This window comes from Macaca fascicularis, chromosome 2 (assembly GCF_037993035.2).
Source record: "Macaca fascicularis isolate 582-1 chromosome 2, T2T-MFA8v1.1".
Taxonomy (NCBI): Eukaryota; Metazoa; Chordata; class Mammalia; order Primates; family Cercopithecidae; genus Macaca; species Macaca fascicularis.
In genome coordinates this window covers 116,244,862-116,266,098 of record NC_088376.1, presented here as the reverse complement: position 1 = coordinate 116,266,098, position 21,237 = coordinate 116,244,862, and the positions used below count along the sequence as shown (strand labels likewise).

The following is a 21,237-nucleotide window of genomic DNA, read 5'->3' as shown; positions in this document are numbered from 1 at the left end:
TTGGTAAAGTTTTTCTGTAAAGAGCCAACTAGCAAACATTTTCAGCTAGCCAATATTATCCCAATAGGACCAACCTATTCTGCTGTTGTAGCAAGAGAGTAGCTATTGATATGTAAACAAATGGGTAGATGTGGCTATGTTCCAATGAAACTTTATTTGTGGACATTGAATTTTTTTTTTTTTTTTTGAGACAAGGGTCTCACCCTGTTGCCCAGGCTGGAGTGCAGTGGCATGATCATAGCTCACTGCAACCTTGATCTCTCCAAACTCAAATGATCCTCCCACCTCAGCCTCCTCAGTAGCTGCGTCTACAGGCACGCACCACCATGCCTGGCTAATTTATGTATTTTTTTGTAGAGGTGGGGTTTCACCATGTTTCCAAGCTGGTCTCGAGCTCCTGACCTCAAGCGATCCACTCACCTTGACCTCCCAAAGTGCTGGGATTACAGGCTTGAGCCACCGTGCCCGGCCAGCCATTTTCATGTGTCATGAAATATTCTTTTGATTTTTTTCCAACCATTTACAAATGTAAAAACTATTCTTAGTTTGTAGGCCATACAAAATGTAACATCCAGTGGGCCATTGCTTTCCAGCCCTGAGCTGAGTCCTCCATGGGCAAGACCATGGAGTATGCAACACCCAGTGGAGTGTGCAGGCCAGTATCTCCAACAGGGTCAAGACCTTTGGAGAGCCTTGCTGGGGAGGAGGGTACGCCCCCAAGCCTACCACAGCTCTACCACTGCAGCCCTCCCAGACTCCACTCTCTCAATGCCACATATGTTCTCAGTGGCTTACATATGGGGACTCTTAAGTCTCCTTTACAGTCAGAAGGTTTTTTGAGGGGAAGAACATTACTGTTCACGCATTTGGAATTAGAAGGGACCCGAGTTCACACACCTCCTTGACCACTCTTTTGCTGAATGACCTTGGATGAGTTACTTCACATCCCTGTGCTTCAGTTTCCTGATCTGCAGTCCCTCTCTCATAGGTATTGAGAGGATGGAGTACACGCATGTTCAGTGCTCAGACAGGTGCCTGACATGGAGTCAGTGGTCAATGTTTGTGGATTCTCCTCACAGTTCCTTTTTCCCCACCCACCCCAGAATCCAGCATGGCTCTGGGCTCTGCTCAGTCCCTCCTTGCCAAGTGTTAACTTCCAAAATAAGAGAAAAAGTCCCCGGATTCCTCACCCAGGAGCCCCACAGAGTCCATACCTTGGGGTCCTAGAATGCTTTGCCCTTTATACTTAGCTTAGAGCTTTTCCCCTTTGGCTTTTTTTCCCTAGCAAAATGATCACTTCTTCCCTCCCAAAGCAGCTTACACGGATGCCAGGCTTAGGAGTGTGTGCACATGATGAACTCTTGGCTGGTTCTTCTCTGGCGATGAGCTGTGGAGGAGGAGACTGCTTGGCTGGGAATAAAGGAAGTGGGAGGCCGTCTCACCTGCTGGCCCACAGTCCATGGGGGTGGGAAGGCTGCCCAGGTCAAGGTCTTTAGCATCTCAGTCATTATGCCAAATACCTGGACCCTCCAGCACTTTCTCTATTCTCCAAGTACACTCCTCCCCAGGTAGGTGCCCAACTCACTTCTCCTAAAACAGCACCCCTCTCTCTCTTCCAAAGCCTCTATGATCTTATCTGGTTTCGTTCTTTCATAGCACTTAGCCCTATGTGAAATTTTATTTGTTTGTTAGAGTTTTTTTCAGTTTCCCTTTCACTAGAATTTAAGCTCCTTGAGGGCCAGACTTGTCTGATATAATCCTTATGACTCTTTTTACAGGACAGATAATATCCCTATTTAGCAGCTGAGCATACTAAGGTCACCTAGTCAGTGAGTGGTAGAATGAGGATTCAAGGCCAGTTCTCTCTGACAGTCAAAAGCTCTCATTCTTGGGCCGGGTGCGGTGGCTCATGCCTGTAATCCTGGCACTTTGAGAGGCTGAGGTGGGCAGATCACTTGAGTCCAGGAGTTGGAGACCAGCCTGGGCAACGTGGGAAAAACCCATCTCTACAAAAATCGCAAAAAAATTAGCCAAGTCCGATGGTGCGTGCCTGTAGTCCCAGCTAATCGGAAGGCTGAGGTGGGAGGATCACCTGAGCCCAGGAGATGGAAGCTGCAGTGAACCAAGACTGTACTACTGCACCCTAGCCTGGGTGACAGAGTGAGACCCTGTTTAAAAAAAAAAAAAAAAAAAAGACAAGATAAGAAAAGAAAAATAAAATACCTCACATTCTGGGCCTCCACACTAAGACAGAGGTCATTTTACCTGGCAAGATGGGAGTGTATAGGCTTTGAGTTCCACAGTCTGCTTCCAGCAGCAGTAACAGCAATCATGTGTCAGGAGACATTTATGCAAACCCTAGGAACGCTCTGTACCACTACTTCAGGAGGCAAAACCAGGAAGGCTGCACTTCTGCCCTCTTGGAGCTCATGGGCTGATTAAATAGAGACATACATTTTAGTCTTTCTGCTATAATGCGGGTTGCACTAGGAACTATAAAGGGGTACAAAGTATTTTAGGAATACTGTCTTAATTTGCTTGGGTTGCTGTAACAAAATACCATAGTCTGGGTAAGTCAAAAACAGAAATTTCTCTCTCACAGTTCTGGAGGCTGGAAGCCCAAGATCAAGGTGCTAGCCAGTTTGGTTCCTGTTAAGTGTATGTTGGGTGCTTTACATTTTACACCTTCCTGGTTGCAGACAGCTACCTTCTTGCTGCATCCTCGAGTGGTAGACACAGAGATCATTTTTCTGACATCTCTTTTTATAAGGACACGAATCCCATTATGAGGGCTCCACTTTCATGACCTAATTACTTCCCAAAAGCCCTGCCTCCTAATACTATCACACTGGGGGATTAGGCTTCAACACATGAATCCTGAGGGGACACAAACATTTAGTCCACAGCAGGTACCAGGTGTGGTTGGCCAGGAAAGTCAAGACAGTGTGGTCTAGGAGCGCAAGGGGTGCTGTCAGGGAAGACACTTTGGACAGAGAGGGTGGAGGAGCAAAGGCCAGTGAGTCACCACCTGTTTGAGGACCGGTAAGGACTCGGAATGGCTATGGCCTAGATAGTGTTGGGAAGGGCAATTATCATGTGAAAGGTAGTAGAAGATAGGTTGGGGCCATATCATGTGAGGCCTAAAAGAGACTGGGGAAAGACTGAGCTTCCTACAGCCTGCGTGGTAAATAATAAGAACACTGACAGAGCAACGGCTTACTGTGTATGTTGGGCGCTTTACATTTTACGAAGCACTTCCAGTCCTTCTTCCACTCTGCCCTCACAATTTCTAGCATACAGGTAAGAGTGATACGTTTAGGATCAGGAGCCTGACATCCACTCAGTCAGGAAACAAGCTGTGTAGATTCGAACAAGTCACTTCCCATCTCCAAGGCTTTACTCATCTCTAACCACAGGGGCCAATTCTCAGAGCTTTCTGAAGGATTTCACAAAACCATTCTCATGACAGTGCTGTATCTAACTTCTGGTCCTCAGTTCTTTCTCTGTTAAATGAGGACAATTCCTGTCCAGCCTAATTCAGAGGGGCTGTGGCTGTGATTTTGTAAGCAAAGGTCAATGGTAAGAGTCCTCTTAACAGGCCAATGAGAAGTTTGTTCCCCTTTTGGCAGATGAGGCCAGGAAAGTTAGTGCTTCTTGGTTGGTGGCTGAAAGCCTCAGAGAAGGAACTTTGACTTCTTTAACAGTATCTCTTAGTACTCGCCACACTATTTCGTTTATACGGGGAAGAGAGGGGCAGACAGCGCACAAGCGACAGACAGCGCAGGACCTACTGAAATAGGAAGCGCCAGGCGCCATAACAGACCAACCGAGCCGGGCCCACTTAAAGGGCCAGAACCTCTCGTGCCCCGCCCCCCTGTCTCAAGGCCATCAATCAGAGAGCGAGGCGCTCCGTGACGCCATCTTATCGCGACTAAGCGGAGTGGCGGCGGCATTTCCTGGTGTCTGAGCCTGGCGCCCAGGCTATGGGCAGCCAGGAGGTGCTGGGCCAGGCGGCCCGGCTGGCTTCCTCCGGTCTCATCCTGCAGGTACTCTCTGCCCGTCAGGTTTCAGCTTGTACTGCAGCCGAGATTTGCGGGATGGCAGCCCTCGGGCCCTTGAGAGCCTGCCCCAGGGCCGACCCAGTTCCGAGGTGGACCCCGCAATGGAGGGGGTGGGGGTCTACCGGAGACGGTGGCGTTGGTGAGGGGGGGCCTGGCCTGGAGATGGGAGCCTGCCTTCAGAGTCTAGGCCGGGTGACTGCAGACAAGCCGCTTTCCTTCAGAGCATTCTATTTCCCATATGGCAGGAGGAGTGAATTAGATCAGGTGGTCGGGGTGAGGGACTGGTATTTCGTGCTCGAGAATCTGGTATTTTTCAGGCAAGGGGTTCATTTCCTTCATCAAACACGGCCCTCAAACTTTGAGTCCCACTGAGTTCCGAGAGACCATATGGCATAGCTAAGAACAAGAATCTGGAGTTAGGCTTGGATTGCTCCGTGACCCAGGACAAGTGACTTCACCTGCAGAGCCTGAGTTCCTCACTAGTAAAATGGGGGTAATAATATGTAGTACCTAGCTCATAAGCAAGAATTGATTGGGATCATTCAAATAAACGTACTTAACACAGTACCCGGCTCTTAGTGTGCATTTAATACATGTTGGCTGCATCTTCTGTTTATGTGACCTTGGACAAGTCACTTCACCTCTTGGCCCTAATTTTTGTCATCTGTCAGATATGATACATGCCAGTTAGTCCAAATGGTATCTGAAGATTCTTTCAACCCCAGGAGCTGAACCTTTTAAGTCAAGCGGCTCAATATCTCTCTGTCTCACTCTTGAGCCAATCAACCCTACTTCACACAAGTCTTGAATCTACCCTACCCCTTATCTTAGGCAGATGGAGGGCAGAAGAAAGAACCAAGCAGAATGGGGCTTGAGTTTGGGCCTTGTCACTTGCTAGATGCACTCCTTCGGGATAAATCCCATGACTTCCGTGAGTATCAGTTTCTTCATCTTAAATGAGAACCATAGTGCAACCTCACAGGGTCATTAGGAAGATTAGATGAAATCATGCCTGTTAAGTGCCTGGCACACTACAAGTACTTAATAAATGTAGCTATTTTTATTAGGGTAATAAGGATTTTTAAAATAGTCAATGTAGGAATGAAATGAGATAACCTATGGAAAGCATGTTGAAGAGTGCCTTGCACATGATACGTGCTTAGTAAATGTTAGCCATTCTAAGTTTACTTAGGGTTGTTTGTTTTTTTTTCCTGTTTCACTACACAAATAACTGAGTTTAGTGCTTTATCCACAGTATTGATTTTTTTTTTCAGCCTTTGATAATATCTTAGTACCCAGATAGGCTTCATAAAACGAAAACAAGTTGTAGCGGAAAACACACTGGACTACGAGTCAGGTGGCTTACCTGTAAGGTCAAGCTGGGTCATTTGCTTGCCATGTGACATTGAGGAAATCACTTAACCTCCAGTCTTGCTTCCTGTGCATTTACCTGGTTGTTTTTAAATGTCAAATAATTTAACAGATGTGAGAGAGCCTTTTTTAAAACTGTAAAGTTGGTTGGACGTGATGGCTCATGCCTGTCATCCCAGCACTTGGGAGGCCAAGGCAGGAGGATTGCTTGAGCTCAGGAGTTAAAGACCAGCCTGGGCAACATGGTGAAACTTTGTCTTTATAAAAAATACAGGCCGGGCGCAGTGGCTCAAGCCTGTAATCCCAGCACTTTGGGAGGCCGAGGCGGGTGGATCACGAGGTCAGGAGATCGAGACTATCCTGGCTAACATGGTGAAACCCCGTCTCTACTAAAAATACAAAAAACTAGCAGGGCGTGGTGGCGGGCGCCTGTAGTCCCAGCTACTTGGGAGGCTGAGGCAGGAGAATGGTGTGAACCCAGGAGACGGAGCTTGCAGTGAGCCGAGATCAGGCCACTGCACTCCAGCCTGGGAGACACAGCGAGACTCCGTCTCAAAAAAAAAAAAAAAAATACAAAAATTAGATGGGCGTGATGGCGTGCACCTGTAGTCCCAGCTACACAGGAGGCTGAGGTGGGAGGATCTCGAGCCTGGGAGGTTGAGGCTGCAGTGAGCTGTGATTATGGCATTGCACTCCAGCCTGGGCAACAGAGTGAGACCTTATGTTAAAACAAAAGCTGTAAAGTCCTTTGCAGAAGTAAATGAAGGCTGTGTTGCTAATAAGGGCTACAGTGTGTGGCAAATACTGGGTGGCATAAGCAACCTCAACTTCATTAGCTGCAACCTTTATTCAAACCAATTAGGAGATAGGGGCTCGGCCTCCCAAAGTGTGGTGGCTCATGCCTGTAATCCCAGCACTTTGGGAGGCCGAGGCGGGTGGATCGTGAGGTCAGGAGATCAAGACCCTCCTGGTTAACGCGGTGAAACCTCGTCTCTACTAAAAATACAAAAAAATTAGCTGGACGTGGTGGCGGGCGCCTGTAGTCCCAGCTACTCGGGAGGCTGAGGCAGGAGAATGGCATGAACTTGGGAGGCAGAGCTTGCAGTGAGCTGAGGTTGTGCCACTGCACTCCAGCCTGGGCGACAGAGCGAGACTCCGTCTCAAAAAAAAAAAAAAAAAGAGGAGATACGGATATGGCCTGAAACATTAAGTTTCCTTTTTTTTTTTTTTTTTTTTTTTTGAGACGGAGTCTTGCTCTGTAGCCCAGGCTGGAGTGCAGTGGCGGGATCTCGGCTCACTGCAAGCTCTGCCTCCCGGGTTCACGCCATTCTCCTGCCTCAGCCTCCCGAGTAGCTGGGACTACAGGCGCCCGCCACCTCGCCCGGCTAGTTTTTTTGTATTTTTTTAGTAGAGATGGGGTTTCACCGTGTTAGCCAGGATGGTCTCGATCTCCTGACCTCGTGATCCACCCATCTCGGCCTCCCAAAGTGCTGGGATTACAGGCTTGAGCCACCGCGCCCGGCCAACATTAAGTTTCTTAGACAGTGATAGCTTTGAGGTTAACATAAGTGTGTACACATGTTTTTTTTGTTTTTTGTTTTTGGGATGGAGTCTTGCTCGGATTTTTTTGTTTTAATAACCATATTTTTATATGGTTTCTTGAGTGTTTTCATTCTTGTATGCTTTCTCGAATTACACTGTAGACACTTTAGGTAGCTTTGCAGTTACATCTTATTCTACAAGAATTTGAGAGCTTGTTCTATCTTAATTCTGAGCCACCCATGCTGAAAGTATTAATGCCTTTCATTTGTATGCACTTAAAAAATGCTTTCACTTCTACAGTCTCATTTCTTTTAAAAATATTTCTTGTAAAGATGAGGTCTCACTGTGTTGTCCAGGCTGGTCTCAAATTCCTGGCTTCAAGTGGTTCTCCTACCTTTCAGCCTCCCAAAGTGTTGGGATTTTTTTTTTTTTTTTTTTTTTTTTTTTTTTTGAGACAGCGTCTCACTCTTTCGCCCAGGCTGGAGTGCAGTGGTGTAGTATCTTGGCTCACTGCAAGCTCCACCTCCAGGGTTCACGCCATTCTCCTGCCTCAGCCTCCCGAGTAGCTGGGACTACAGGCGCCCACCACCATGCCTGGCTAAATTTTTGTATTTTTAGTAGAGACAGGGTTTCACTGTGTTAGGCAGGATGGTCTCGATCTCCTGACCTCATGATCCACCCGCCTCAGCCTCCCAAAGTGCTGGGATTACAGGTGTGAGCCACGGCGCCCAACCAAGTGTTGGGATTACAAGCATGAGCCACCGTACTCAGCCCTGCAATCTCTTTTGATCCTTTTAATCAACCCTACGTGATAGGTAACCTCATTTGACAGAGGACATTGAGGCTTATAACAATTAGAAGATAACAGATAGAAGAGCTAAATGGTGAATTGTATTTTTAGTAGAGACAGGGTTTCACCATGTTAGTCAGGCTGGTCTTGAACTCCTGACCTCAGTTGATCCACTTGCCTCGGCCTCCCAAAGTGCTGGGATTACAGGCATGAGCCACCGTGCCTGGCCATATCTGCATGTTTCTAAGGAGCAGCTACAGAGCTGTCATCGGACTCAAAAGACCACCTTTAACTCCATAAAGGTTGAGATGGTCATTTCTTGGCTTTGGAGACCTTGTTGCTCTGTGACACTTTAGTTACAGTGTTAGGTGCTCTCCCTTTTTGGTCATACCTTTATGACCACAGTAGTCCTTTGATATGCTTAGATCAAATCTTCCAAATTGCAGCTCTTCACAGATAACTCTGAGGGTGCTTAACACAGAAGTGATTTTTTCATTTGCTGCTGGGATGCAGGAGGGAGTCATTTAGTGAATGAGGTTTGCACTCTTCCCAGCATCCCCATTTAGCAACCCTGTTTAATGACAGTCATCCTCTCTGTGTCTCATGGGAGAAGTTCTTTGCTTAGGTGGTTTTCTTGAATTGACAGATTGGGAAGTCTCAGGATATGTCCCTTTCAAGCAGCAATAACTGGACTCTGTCTCCCTTCCCCCCATGTTACGCTACGTTGTCTTATTTTTGCAGCGTCATTTAAAAGGTATTTCAACTCCTCTCTGGAAAGAGACAAGTATTCAATAAAGATATACATTTTTGTGTTCTAATTGAGAAAACTGAAGTTCAGAACGATTACATGTCATTATTGAAATTCCTAGATATTATAAGGCAGAGAAGAAAAAGAGAAATTAGACCCCATGATTTCTGGTGAGTCTGCTATACCCTTAAGGCTCCCACTTGCTAAGTGTGTGCTATTTCTAAACAGCCTGGAGTGGGGGAGTGTGGCTAGGGCCCAGCAAGGTGAACCACTAACTAGAATTCTCTTTCTGCTTCCTCAAGAGCTTGATTTTGAACCTGTAGAAACTCAGTGAGTCTAATGGGGCCTCTTTCTTGTTATTAATAAATTAGGGAGCCTTCCAAGTGCCTTCCAGGGTTCTCTGACCACTGCACAGGAGTGCTGAGAGATCCCAAGGAGTGAAATTTCAGGAGAAATGCAGACAGGTCGGGCGTCTTAGAGCAGAGTCTCCGTGACAAAGCTGGTGTATGTCATTACCTCACGTTAGGAAGAACAGGCACATTGTTCTCATTTCAGCAAAGTAAACACTCCTAACGTCATTTATTCTTACGTATTTTTCCTCTTTTTCTATAGGTGTTGTTTCGGTTGATCACCTTTGTCTTGAATGCATTTATTCTTCGCTTCCTGTCAAAGGAAATTGTTGGCGTGGTAAATGTAAGGTAGGAGGAGATGCACCCTGGCACTGTCAGAGTTCACCTTCCTAGCCAGGCTTTCTTCACACTCTGTACCTGTGTGTCATCCTTGGATTCTAGAAGCATGGACCTTTACCAGAAGCAGAGTGTTTTAGCAGTGGGCTGAGGAGAAGCGTGCAGGAGTGGAGGGACATGCAGGCAATGTTGCTTTTAATGGACTCATGGAGTGTTTTCCATTAGCAGCCTCCAAATGCACATTTCTCTGCCAGCTGTTCTGGTTTTCCTGCTCTTGGAAGTCAGGAAGGAGAAGAGTGGGAGTAATTCATTAAAAACTCCCTCTCAGGTATAATCCTATGTTCTTGTCCTGCTGACAGCAAAGGAAGCAGAAATTGTGCACTTCGTGAGGATGCACTTCATAATTGCAGGGCTGGAGCAGCCACCTTCCTTCCCTCCTCAGTGATTTTATAATTGGGATACAGCAACTGGGATCCGAGCTTGAGTCCTTGTCATTAGTTTCTTGGAGGCTCTTGGAAAGATGACTTCTTTGTCTTTTAGACTCAGCTTGTTTCTTCTACTCACCTCCTTTCTATTCAAGGACACCCACACATATTTTGTCTTCACAAATGACACAAAATACATGACATGATGTGAGTGCTCGGAATAGCTCAGCTTCTCAGGTGTGTCTTCATGTCCTGATAAATGAGGCAGTATGTTCCAGACAGCATTTCATGTCTAATACTTAACAAACATATCCTCTTGGCTCTGGTCTCAGAGCTTAGTGACAGGACTGAAGCTTTGAGGAAAGGAATAATCTGTGGAGTTTTGCACTACGTAGTGCTGAAGAAGGGCCCAGGAGTCTGCATTTTTACAAGCTCCTTAGGTGATTTTGAAACAGGGACCATTCTTTGAGAAATACTGTTTTCATTTTTTCTTCTCCTTCTCCTTCTCCTTCTCTTCCTTCTTCTCCTCCTCCTCCTCCTCCTCCTCTTCCTGCTTCTCCTTCTCCTTCTGCTTCTCCTTCTTCTGCTTCTGCTTCTCCTTCTTCTGCTTCTGCTTCTTCCTTCTTCTTCTGCTTCTTCTGCTGCTGCTGCTGCTTCTGCTGCTGCTTCTGCTACTTCTTCTTCTTCTTCTTCCGCTGCTTCTTCTGCTGCTGCTGCTTCTTCCGCTGCTGCTTCTGCTGCTGCTTCTTCCGCTGCTGCTTCTTCCACTGCTGCTGCTGCTTCTTTCTTCTTCTTCTTCTTCTGCTTCCTCTTCTTCATCTTCTTCTTCCGCTTCCTCTTCTTCTTCCGCTTCCTCTTCCTCCTTCCTCTTCCTCTTCTTCCTTCTTCTTCTGCTTCTTCTTCCTTCTTCCTCTTCTGCTTCCTCTTCTTCCTTCTTCCTCTTCCTCTTCCCCCTTCCTCTTCCTCCTTCCTCTTCCACTTCCTCTTCCTCCTCTTCCTCCTCTTCTCCTTCTTCTCCTTCTCCTCCTCCTTCTCCTTCTCCTTCTTCTCCTTCCTCTTCTTCTTCCTCTTCCTCTTCTTCGTCTTCATCTTCGTCTTCTTCTTGTTCTTGTTCTTCTTCTTCCTTTTGCCCTGTCGCCCAGGCTGGAGTGCAGTGGCACCATCATGGCTCACTGCAGCCTTGACCTCTTGGGCTCAAGCAATGCTCCCATGTCAGCCTCCTGAGCAGCTGAGACTACAGGTGTGCACCACCACACCTGGCTAATTTTTTTTTATTTTTTGTAGAGATGAGGTCTTACTGTGTTGCCCAGGCTGGTCTCGAACTCCTGGGCTCAAGCAATCCTCCCATCTTAGTCTCCCAAAGTGCTGGGATTATAGGCATGAGCCTGAGAAATATAGGCACTTGGCCCTAAGAAATACTTTTTTAAAAGCAGAAAGAAAGGGGGCTTTCTTAGGCAGGCGTCCTGAGATTGGTAGGTCCCTACTTTGACAGCCCTTGTCTGGCCTGCCCTGCCCCCCTGCTTAAGGTTCGGTTCCATCTCCTTATTTGCAATGCTCCACAGAGGCACTGGGTAGCAGGATAATCCTTGGACAACCCCAGAGACCTTCACCCTGGGCCATCCCCACTCTGGCTTCACCCAGGCTGCTGCCTATTGAGGAGGAAAATCTCAGCTACTCCTCACTAAGGTGCAGGAAGGCTCACCTAGGTGCTGCCCATCTGGGAGGTGCCCAGGCAAGCCTTGCTGATCTGGGTTGCAGCAGCCTCTGTAATGGTTGCCAGCCTTATTGTCTGTCTTGAGATTCTTTTGGCCAGAGCCTCCACTCGGTAGAGGCTCAGCTTTTCTCACAGGGGCTATCGGTCACTCGTGTCCGCGTGACCAAGAAGGGTGGGGTTATAATCTTATTATCTTCTCGTCCTTGTGATCATGGCCACACCTCTTCCTGTAGCTATGAAGGCTACAGGCTTTTGAGACCACTGCAGCAGTTTCTATCCTTCATGTAACTGTAGGCACACACCCTCAGGTATCTTTCGTTTGGTTCCTAACTCAGTAGTTCTCATGGATCAGACCAGTAGGGGGTCCTGTAAGAGCCCACTGCCCTCCATGTCACCATCAGTGGTTTATGACCAAGACTTTATCTCCTCCCTGTTGCTGGAAATATCCCAGAAGTTCTCTCTGTGAAAAAACTCGAGACCTTATTGATTTCTGCCTTTCATTTACAGACTAACGCTGCTTTACTCAACCACCCTCTTCCTGGCCAGAGAGGCCTTCCGCAGAGCATGTCTCAGTGGGGTCACCCAGCGAGATTGGAGCCAGACCCTCAACCTGCTGTGGCTAACGTGAGTTGTGCTTTGGCAGGAGACACATTTCAGGAAGGCAGGTGTAGTGAGCATTGGAAGTGAAACAGTAACACGTGCCTAAAGCTGAATTGCCTCCAGATTCAGCTTCGCCATGGGTTTCTGGGAGCAGGCATATGACAAGAAGGGGAGAGTGTTTGTGTCAAAGGAACTTCTTGGCTCATTTTCTCTCTGGATGTCCAGGAGCCAGGAAGAGGTTCTAGGTTGGGGTTTCTGGGCCAGGTTTCTAGCCCTGGTTTCATCCTCTTTGGAGGTGGTTTCTTGCTGTTTCTGATCACCACTGTGGGCTCCACTTGGCCTGTGCCATCTTTTTTATTCCTAATCTTTTTGCTCTATAATATCTTTTGAGCTTTTAACAGCCACTTAAATTTAGTATTTCTTGAAAGCCTCTTATGGGTTCATTACATTTTTCTTCAATTTTGTTATATGACTTCAGTTCTGAGTCTTTTAGGATATTCTTGAAGATCAAGTACATTAGCTTGAAATTGCAATGGCTTTTCTCCAGCTATGTCCCTGCAGGGAGGGCTGGGGGTTGAGGTTGTTTCCCAATGCTGCCCTTGCATAACTCCTTTTTGCCTCACAGAAATGACTGTCGTGAGGGCTGGTAGGTGTTCATTTTATTAGAGGAACAACTGTTAACCACCCAGGCATATTTAAATGCCCCGTGGCACACATGTGAAACATATGAAAGGATACTGAGCACTGCTCTGTTTGTTATTTGGGATGCAAGGAACAGCTGTATACAGTCTGTCAGTCATTCTCAACAACAGGCATTTTCTTTCTGGGAATTTTGCTTATGGGTCAGTATGTGTAACCCAGTGGATAGAAGAGTAGGCTTTGGAGTTATAGCAGGATTGAGTCTTGCTTCTGCTCTTGATGCTGTTCATGACCTTGGCCAAATTGCCCAGTGCCTATCAGCCTCAGTTTCCTCATTTTTTTTTTTTTTTTTTTTTTTTTTTGAGATGGAGTTTGGCTCTGTCACCCAGGCTGGAGTGCAGTGGCGCGATCTCGGCTCACTGCAAGCTCCGCCTCCCGGGTTCACGCCATTCTCCTGCCTCAGCCTCCCGAGTAGCTGGGACTACAGGCGCCCGCCACCTCGCCCGGCTAGTTTTTTGTATTTTTTAGTAGAGACGGGGTTTCACCGTGTTAGCCAGGATGGTCTCGATCTCCTGACCTCGTGATCCGCCTGTCTCGGCCCCCCAAAGTGCTGGGATTACAGGCTTGAGCCACCGCGCCCGGCCTCATTTTTTTTTAATGGAGATACTGACAGAGGATCATTGTGAGGTGTCAGTGAGATAAGGGGCGTTAATCATAGTGCCTGGCATGTAGTTAGTATCTTAATAAATAAATGGGAGCTGTTTGTATTATAACTTTTTTTTTTCTGTTCAGTGTTACTATTTTAATAGATATTTCTATTTATTTTAAAATTTAGTGAATTATTTTTTTCTCCTCTTCCAGAGTCCCCCTGGGTGTGTTTTGGTCCTTATTCCTGGGCTGGGTCTGGTTGCAGCTGCTTGAAGTGCCTGATCCTCATGTTGTCCCTCACTATGCAACTGGAGTGGTGCTGTTTGGTCTCTCGGCAGTGGTGGAGCTTCTAGGAGAGCCCTTTTGGGTCTTGGCACAAGCACATATGTTTGTGAAGCTCAAGGTGAGTGCGCCTTCTGCTGTGAATGGCTACTCAGGAGGCTGAGGCAGGAGAATGGCGTGAACCCGGGAGTCGGAGCTTGCAGTGAGCTGAGATCCAGCCACTGCACTCCAGCCTGGGCGGCAGAGCGAGACTCCGTCTCAAAAAAAAAAATGCTTTTATAGGAGAGAATGATTTTTCCAGACTTGCACCTAAAAATGTATTTAGAAAAAGGTTAACATGGTCAGTTAAGTTAACATGGTCAGTTAAGTTCTTCCACTTGAAATTTGTCAGATAGGCTAGGCTAAAGTTCACCTCTGTTTGACCATAAATAAAAAATAGGTTTGCTAATAATTTATTAGTTCAAGTCAGAATGTAGAAGAACCGTAAAGGTTTTTCAGGTTTTTCTAGTGACTGTATTTAGTTGTATATTAATATTAACTTTTCTCTCTTCATCTTTTAGAATAGATTACAAAAGAATATATATATAATGTAAATCTTAAGGCGTAATATACTGGAAGATCCATGAACCCACCACCCTACCCAAGAAGAAAACGTTACTGATACTTATGTCCAGCTGTGTGCCCTGTCCCCATAGCCAGAGTAGCCACTGCCTGAGATTTTCTGTCTATCATTCCGTTATGTCTTGACTTTTTGATAATGTTTGTAAACTGCACCTTAACCACATGTTTGCAGGTGATTGCTGAGAGCCTGTCGGTAATTCTTAAGAGCATTCTGACAGCTTTTCTCGTGCTGTGGTTGCCTCACTGGGGATTGTACATTTTCTCTTTGGCCCAGGTAAGAATCATGGCTTTTAACTTTTTATATGATCTTTGTTTCTCCAACTGGTTTTTCTTCTTGTTCCCACCGCTGTGGGGTTTGCATTTGCAGTACCCATGCCTGTGCAGGAGGTGGAAGCACCAGAAGGGTGGCCTTGGCACTGCTACTCTGGCTGCCAGGTCCATTGTGTTCCATACCCTGAGACCGTAGGTGTTTCTAGGGACCTGGTGAGGGCCACACACTGGACTTCATTGTCAAACATCAAAAACCGTTTTTAGACATTCAGTGGGCAAGCCTGTTTCAAACTGATCTTTGGTTGTCTGGTAGTTTTGTAAAGGAGAAAAAAAGCAGTGGGGGGTGGGGTGGGAATCAAATTGCATGTGTATTATTTTCCCTGGATTTCCATCAGGTTTTTGCAGAATAGGTGGAAACTCTGCCAAGCCTGTTTTAAACTTATATTGAAATCTCACATAATTCAGAGAGCATGAATCAAGTCAGAGTAGGTATATTTTCAGTTTTAGCAATTTAGGCTTCATTTCCATCTCATTATTTCCTAGTTCTAGTTCATATTTCTAGTTCTAATAAAAATATAACTAGAATACAAGTGCTATTTTTAAAAATGAAATTTAAGATCAGATAGTTACCAGAACATTTTACAGTGCTAAGCAGTTGTAGTTTTCATTAATGTTTAGGAAGATAAGATTCTTAGTAATGATTTATGTAGAGGGTACTTCTCACAGAGGACACTGGCATCAGGTGGGTGGCTCACAGCAGTGCTGCTGGAGTTTTAAGGGCTTGGAGCATGAAGGAAGAAGGCTGGTGGATGATGGGCTCCATCTCAGGTATGATTGGGAGTGGAGAGCAGAAGGGCCCACACCTACTAAACTGAGACTCTTCTTTTTCCTTGCCCTGTGCCTTTACTACAGGAGCAGCCTTGATATTGCCAGGCTGAAAGCAAATCTGGAGGTCCCAGTCTTTCTTGAACCAGTGTGCACTGCTGTTCTCAGGAGGGAAAGAGGGTTGAAGGGAGCTTGTAAAAAGGGGCTTTTTTGGACTTTCCTCCTCAATCTGCAGACAAAACCCATCTGACTGCTCCTGGCCAGAAGCCATTCTTTTGTCCTGGATCGGTGGAGGGAGGGTTGGGCCTTCTTATCACCCTACCCTTTCCTCCCCCGTCAGTAGTAGCTCTTGCCCTGGCGAAGAGGAGAGAGTCAGCAGCTCAATTGTGCTTTGTAATCATTAATGGCACAGGTTTCCGGGGTTTATGGAAAACTCACAGTCCTTGATGATGACAAGTCCTTGGATATTAGCACAGTTAGGATACATGGATCTTTGCAGTGTGCTGACTAGGTGGAAGAGCCATTCCTTTGGCCAAATACACACCTTTTGAGAATGTATCAGACATTGCTGTGGTAATTGAGCTAGTGTACATCTGTTACGGAAATTACATTGTGCCTGCTGAGAAGAGTTATGTTCTCCCAGTTAAGTGAAGTGTTGGGAACACTTTGCAGATAGATGCTGAAGTGAAGTTGGGTCTAAGTGAATAGTGCCATTTCCCAGAGGGTAAGGCATTGCTGAATAGAAAGTGCAGTTAATCAAGAGAGTTCTATTACTTGATTGGCCTTTGAGATCAAATTTATAGGCATATCTTAATTATGCCTTTATTAAAACAGTTTATTTGTTTTCTCAGCTTTTCTATACCACAGTTCTGGTGCTCTGCTATGTTATTTATTTCACAAAGTTACTGGGTTCCCCAGAATCAACCAAGCTTCAGACTCTTCCTGTCTCCAGAATAACAGATCTGTTACCCGATATTACAAGAAGTGGAGTAAGTAATACATTTTATCTCTTATTTTAATGATAGGTGCTGCTTATCCTTGAGAGAAAGAAACTGCAGCTGGTTTATTGTTATAATCATAAATGAATTTTATAGCTCATATTTATGGAGTGCCTGCTCTGTGCCAGGCCAGGGTTTCTAAATCTTTGCACTATGGACATTTTGGGTTGCTCAGTTCTTTGTTGTAGGGGCTGTCCTGTGTGTTGTAGGATGTTTAGCAGCATCTCTGACCTCAAGCAAGTAGATGCCAGTAGCTCCTCAGTGGAGCACCCCAAAATGTCTCCAGACGTTGCCAAATGTCCCCTAGGGGACAAAATTACCCCCAGTTGACAACCACTGTGCTAGACCCTATGCTGAATGCTTTACCTGCCTTATTTAATGCTTACAACAACTCTGAAAGGCTGACACTCTGTTTCTATTTTAGGGTTGAGAAACTAAGGCTTAGAGAATAAATACCTGTCCTAGGTGAGGGTCAGAGTGAGGACAGGAGCCTGGAGGGCCTCACATGCCAGCAGAGCACAGGTTCCACCATTGTGCTCCACTATCTCTATTCTGCTGTGGTTTTGGTTTTCTTCCTCAGTTGACTTCTAGCACAGATAGCTGAGAGTTCTGAGAAAGTAGGGATGAACCCAAAATGGTCTTTTTTTTTTTTTTTTCTCCTTGAGACAGTGTCTCATTCTGTTGCCCAGAGTGGCATAATCATAGCTCACTACAGCCTTGACCTGCTGGGTTCAAGCGATCCTCCTGCCTCAGTCTCCCAAGTAGCTGGGACTACAGATATGTGCCACTATGCCCAGCTAATTAAAAAATTCTTTTTTGTAGAGATAGGGTCTCACTATGTTGTCCAGGCTAGTGTTGAACTCCTGAGTTCAACCAGTCCTCCCACGTCGGCCTCCCAAAGTGCTGGGATTATGAGCCACCATGCCCAGCCCCACATGGTCTCTTTCTAAGTGTCAGGCTAGTCTTTCAGGTGATCCACTTTCCTATCTAGACCACTGTGGATTTTACAGCTGACATGTGGAGTGAAGCATAATCTTTTCTACTGAATTCCTTCACACTCGGGTCATTGGACTTTCATTTTCTGGCTCTTTTGGGGTCAGTGCTCCTGCCCATGCCATTGGAGCTGCACACATGATGATGTTGCCATGTTGTCTCTGCTAAGACACTTCATGAGCTCCTCCATTCTGGGCGCTTCCCTCCTTTCCATGCTTGTTTGCTTGCCAGATGTAGTGCACTCGGTTGTGGTAAGGCTGCATATGCTGGATTTCTCCTTATTCCTCTTGTGATACTTGAAAAAGTAGTAAAATATGTGAGACTTAAGTCTCAGAATTTACAGAATCCTGTTATACAACTTTTCAAGAGAAACTAGATCTTATGGGCCAGGCGCAGTGGCTCATGCCTGTAATCCCAGCACTTTGGGAGGCTGAGGTGGGCAGATCACCTGAGGTCAGGAGTTCGAGACCAGCCTGGCCAACATGGTGAAACCCCATCTCTACTAAAAAATACAAAAATTAGCTGGGCATGGTGGTGCGTGCCTGTAATCCCAGTTACTGGGGCGGGATGGGGGCTGAGGCAGGAGGATCACTTGATGGTTGTGTGTCTGGAATTGGTGGGTTCTTGGTCTCGCTGACTTCAAGAATGAAGCTGCAGACCCTCGCGGTGAGTGTTACAGTTCATAAAGGCAGCGCATCTGGAGTTGTTCATTCCTTCTGGCGGGTTCATGGTCTCACTGGCCTCAGGAGTGAAGCTGCAGACCTTCACGGTGAGTGTTACAGCTCATAAAGGTGGTGTGGACCCAAAGAGTGAGCAGCAGTAAGATTTATTGCAAAGAGTAAAAGAACAAAGCTTCCACAGTGTGGCAGGGGACCTGAGTGGCTTCCCACTACTGGCTCCCGCAGCCTGCTTTTATTCCCTTATCTGACCCCCACCCACATCCTGCTGATTGGTCCATTTTACAGAGAATTCATTGGTCTGTTTTGACAGGGTGCTGATTGGCACATTTACAATCCTTTAGCTAGACACAGAGTGCTAGACAGAAAACTTCTCCAAGTCCCCACTAGATTAGCTAGACACAGAGTGCTCATTGGTGTGTTTACAAACCTTGAGCTAGACACAGAGTGCTGATTGATGCATTTACAAACCTTGAACTAGACAGAGTGCTGATTGGTGCATTTACAATCCTTTAGCTAGACAGGGAGTGCTGATTGTTGCATTTACAATCCTCTAGCTAGCCGTAAAAGTTCTCCAAGTCCCCACCAGATTAGCTAGATACAGAGTGCTGATTGGTGCATCCACAAACCTTGAGCTAGACGCAGAGTGCTGATTGGTGTGTTTACAAACCTTGAGCTAGACACAGAACACTGATTGGTGCACCTACAATCCTTCAGCTGAACATAAAAGTTCTCCAAGTCCCCACCTGACTCAGGAGCCCAGCTGGCTTCGCCTAGTGGATGCAGCACCAGGCCCCACACTCCTCAGCCCTTGGGCAGTTGATGGGACCGGGCGCCCTGGAGCAGGGGGCAGGTGCCCGTTGGGGAGCCTCGGGTCATTCGGGAGCCCATGGCGGGGTGGGGGTGGGGCTCAGGCATGGCTGGCTGCAGGTCCTGAGCCTTGCCCCGGAGGCAGCTGAGGCCCGGGGAGAATTCAGGCGCCGTGCAGGTGGGCCAGCAGTGCTGGGGGACCTGGCGCACCCTCCGCAGCTGCTGGCTCAGGTGATAAGCCCCTCACTGCCTGGGGCTGGTGGCACCAGCCAACTGCTCTGAGTGCGGCCCCGCCAAGACCGCTCCCACCCGGAACTGGCACTGGCCCACAAGTCCTGCCTGCACAAGTCCTGCCTCTCCCTCCACACCTCCCCACAAGTAGAGGGAGCCAGCTCCGGCCTTGGCCAGCCCAGAGAGGGGCTCCCATAGTGCAGTGGCAGGCTGAAGGGCTCCTCAGGCACGGCCAGAGCAGACGCCGAGGCTGAGGAGGTGCCGAGAGCGAGGGCTGCTAGCACATTGTCACCTCTCAGTTGCAGTGAGCTGAGATCACACCACTGCGCTCCAGCCTGGGCAACAGAGCAAGACTCCATCTCAAAAAAAAAAAAGAAAGAAAAACTAGATCTTATGTATCAAAGCCAGATGTGTTCTCATTTGTGAGATAAGAGTTCTCCATTCTGCTCAGCTAGATTTCACCTGTAACCTAAACCAACAGGACACTTTTGGATACCTCTGTGCCTAATTTACAGGCTTAGATGGTTAGGACTCAGGATCGCTTCTCTTGCCTAGAGCTTCTGCCACCTAGGTCTGAGAGTGCAGAAGAGTTCTTCTTCCCCTGACTGCCCCCTGGTGCCCACCTGTACCAAGCCTGGCAGATTTTCTTACTGGGCCTGTCCTTGTGCCCCAGCAGGATTTTGGGAAGGAACATTTGAACCATTAGTATAAGCAAAGAGAGAAGGTAAAGAAAAGAGTCTGCCAAGTGTTTATTAAACTCTGTGGTGGCCAGCCTGAGCAACATGGCAAGACTGTCTCTACAAAAAAAAAAAAAAAAAGTTTTTTAATTAGCCAGGTGTAGTGTTGTGCACCTGTAGTCCCAGCTACTCAGGAGGCTGAGGTGGGAGGGTCACTTGAGCCTAGGTCAAGGCTGCAGTGAGCCATGATTGTGCCACTGCACTCCAGCCTGGGCAACAAAGTGAGACCCTGTCTCAAATAAATAACTAAATAATTAAAATCTGTGATGGGCTCAGAACTCTAAGCTTAGTATCTTTATCTGTCAAATGGGGATAATAATAGTACCTCCTTCCTAAGGCTGTTGTGAGGGCCTGATGAGTTGGGGCATGTAAGGTCTTAACATTGTGGCCTGGCACAAGTGGGTATCCTTAAGCGACAGCTGATATCACCACCATCACACTGATGCCCTGAGAGCAGAGCTGGCTCCACAGGAACACCCTAGCCAGGCAGCTCTGATGGTATTGGTGTGGGAGCTCAGCTGTTTAATCTGGCAATATGCCCTGAAAGTACCCATGCCCAGACTGCAAGGACCCAAGCCCTGATCATGAGAAGGCTGTGTGTACCTGTGACGCATAGTGATACTGTTTCCACTGACATACAATAAGAACATGGCGCCATGCTTGGTGCCATCAGGGATACAGACATGTAGGAGAGGTGATTCCTGGGCCTCAGGGAGGTTTCTGAGGGCTTGAGAGGCACCTGATACAGATCTGAAGCCTGTGGGACTCCCCCTAGACCTCAGGGTCTTCATTTTTAAAGTGAGATTGTTGGCCTGCATAACTGTGAGGCCCCTCTGAAGACTTCAGGAGTTCCATGAAGGTATTTGAACCTTGACAAAGAGCCATTTACAGTAACTACCATTGACCGCATGTTCTGTACCATGCACTACATTAAGCACTTTACATGGATTTTGTGTTTAATTTTCATAGTAATGTATAAGATAAATACTGTTAGCTCCATTTTATAGACAAGAAAACTGAGGTTCAGAGGAGTTAGGTGACTGAGCCAAAATCACATAGCTGGTTTTGAACCCATTTCTCTCCCCCTTTTGCTGGGGGCTAGCTTTAGGCTGTGGTTTACCCCTATGTTATGTAGCCTTCCAAAAGAAGTTGGCTTATTGCCCATAGTAGTTATTATTTACATCAAGATTAGGAAGTTCCAGGTGGAACAATTCATAATTCAGGTTTATTATTTTAAAAAGAAGGCCAGGCATGGTGGCTCACACCTGTAATCCCAGCACTTTGGGAGACTGAGCGGGCGGATCACTTGAGGTCAGGAGTTTGAAACCAGCCTGGCCCACATGGTCAAACCCCGTCTCTACTAAAAATATAAAACAGTTAGCCGGGCGTGGTGGCATGCGCCTGTAATCCCAGCTACTTGGGAGGCTGAGGGAGGAAAACTGCTTGAACCCAGGAGGTGGAGGTTGTAGTGAGCTGAGATCACGCCACTGCACTCCAGGCTGGGCAACAGAGCAAGACTCTGTCTCAAAAAAAAAAAAAAAAAAAAAAGAAAGAAAGAAAAGGAAAGAA

At 46.8% G+C, this 21,237-nt stretch overlaps 1 protein-coding gene across 3 annotated transcripts in view; it reads left to right on the top strand.

The window, feature by feature from the left end:
- Positions 1 to 3,948: 3,948 nt before the first annotated feature.
- Positions 3,949 to 21,237, top strand: part of RFT1 (RFT1 glycolipid translocator homolog) — a 47,211-nt gene continuing 29,922 nt past the window's right edge. For 2 of the 3 annotated variants that reach the window (XM_005547389.5, XM_074032474.1), the window contains exons 1-6: positions 3,949 to 4,046; positions 9,125 to 9,210; positions 11,845 to 11,961; positions 13,438 to 13,627; positions 14,300 to 14,401; positions 16,074 to 16,211. In XM_005547389.5, the coding sequence (XP_005547446.3) occupies positions 3,984 to 4,046; positions 9,125 to 9,210; positions 11,845 to 11,961; positions 13,438 to 13,627; positions 14,300 to 14,401; positions 16,074 to 16,211 (696 nt within the window). In that variant the 5' untranslated portion in view covers positions 3,949 to 3,983. The remainder of the gene's footprint in view (positions 4,047 to 9,124; positions 9,211 to 11,844; positions 11,962 to 13,437; positions 13,628 to 14,299; positions 14,402 to 16,073; positions 16,212 to 21,237) is intronic. The other variant, XM_005547390.5, reaches the window with a different exon arrangement.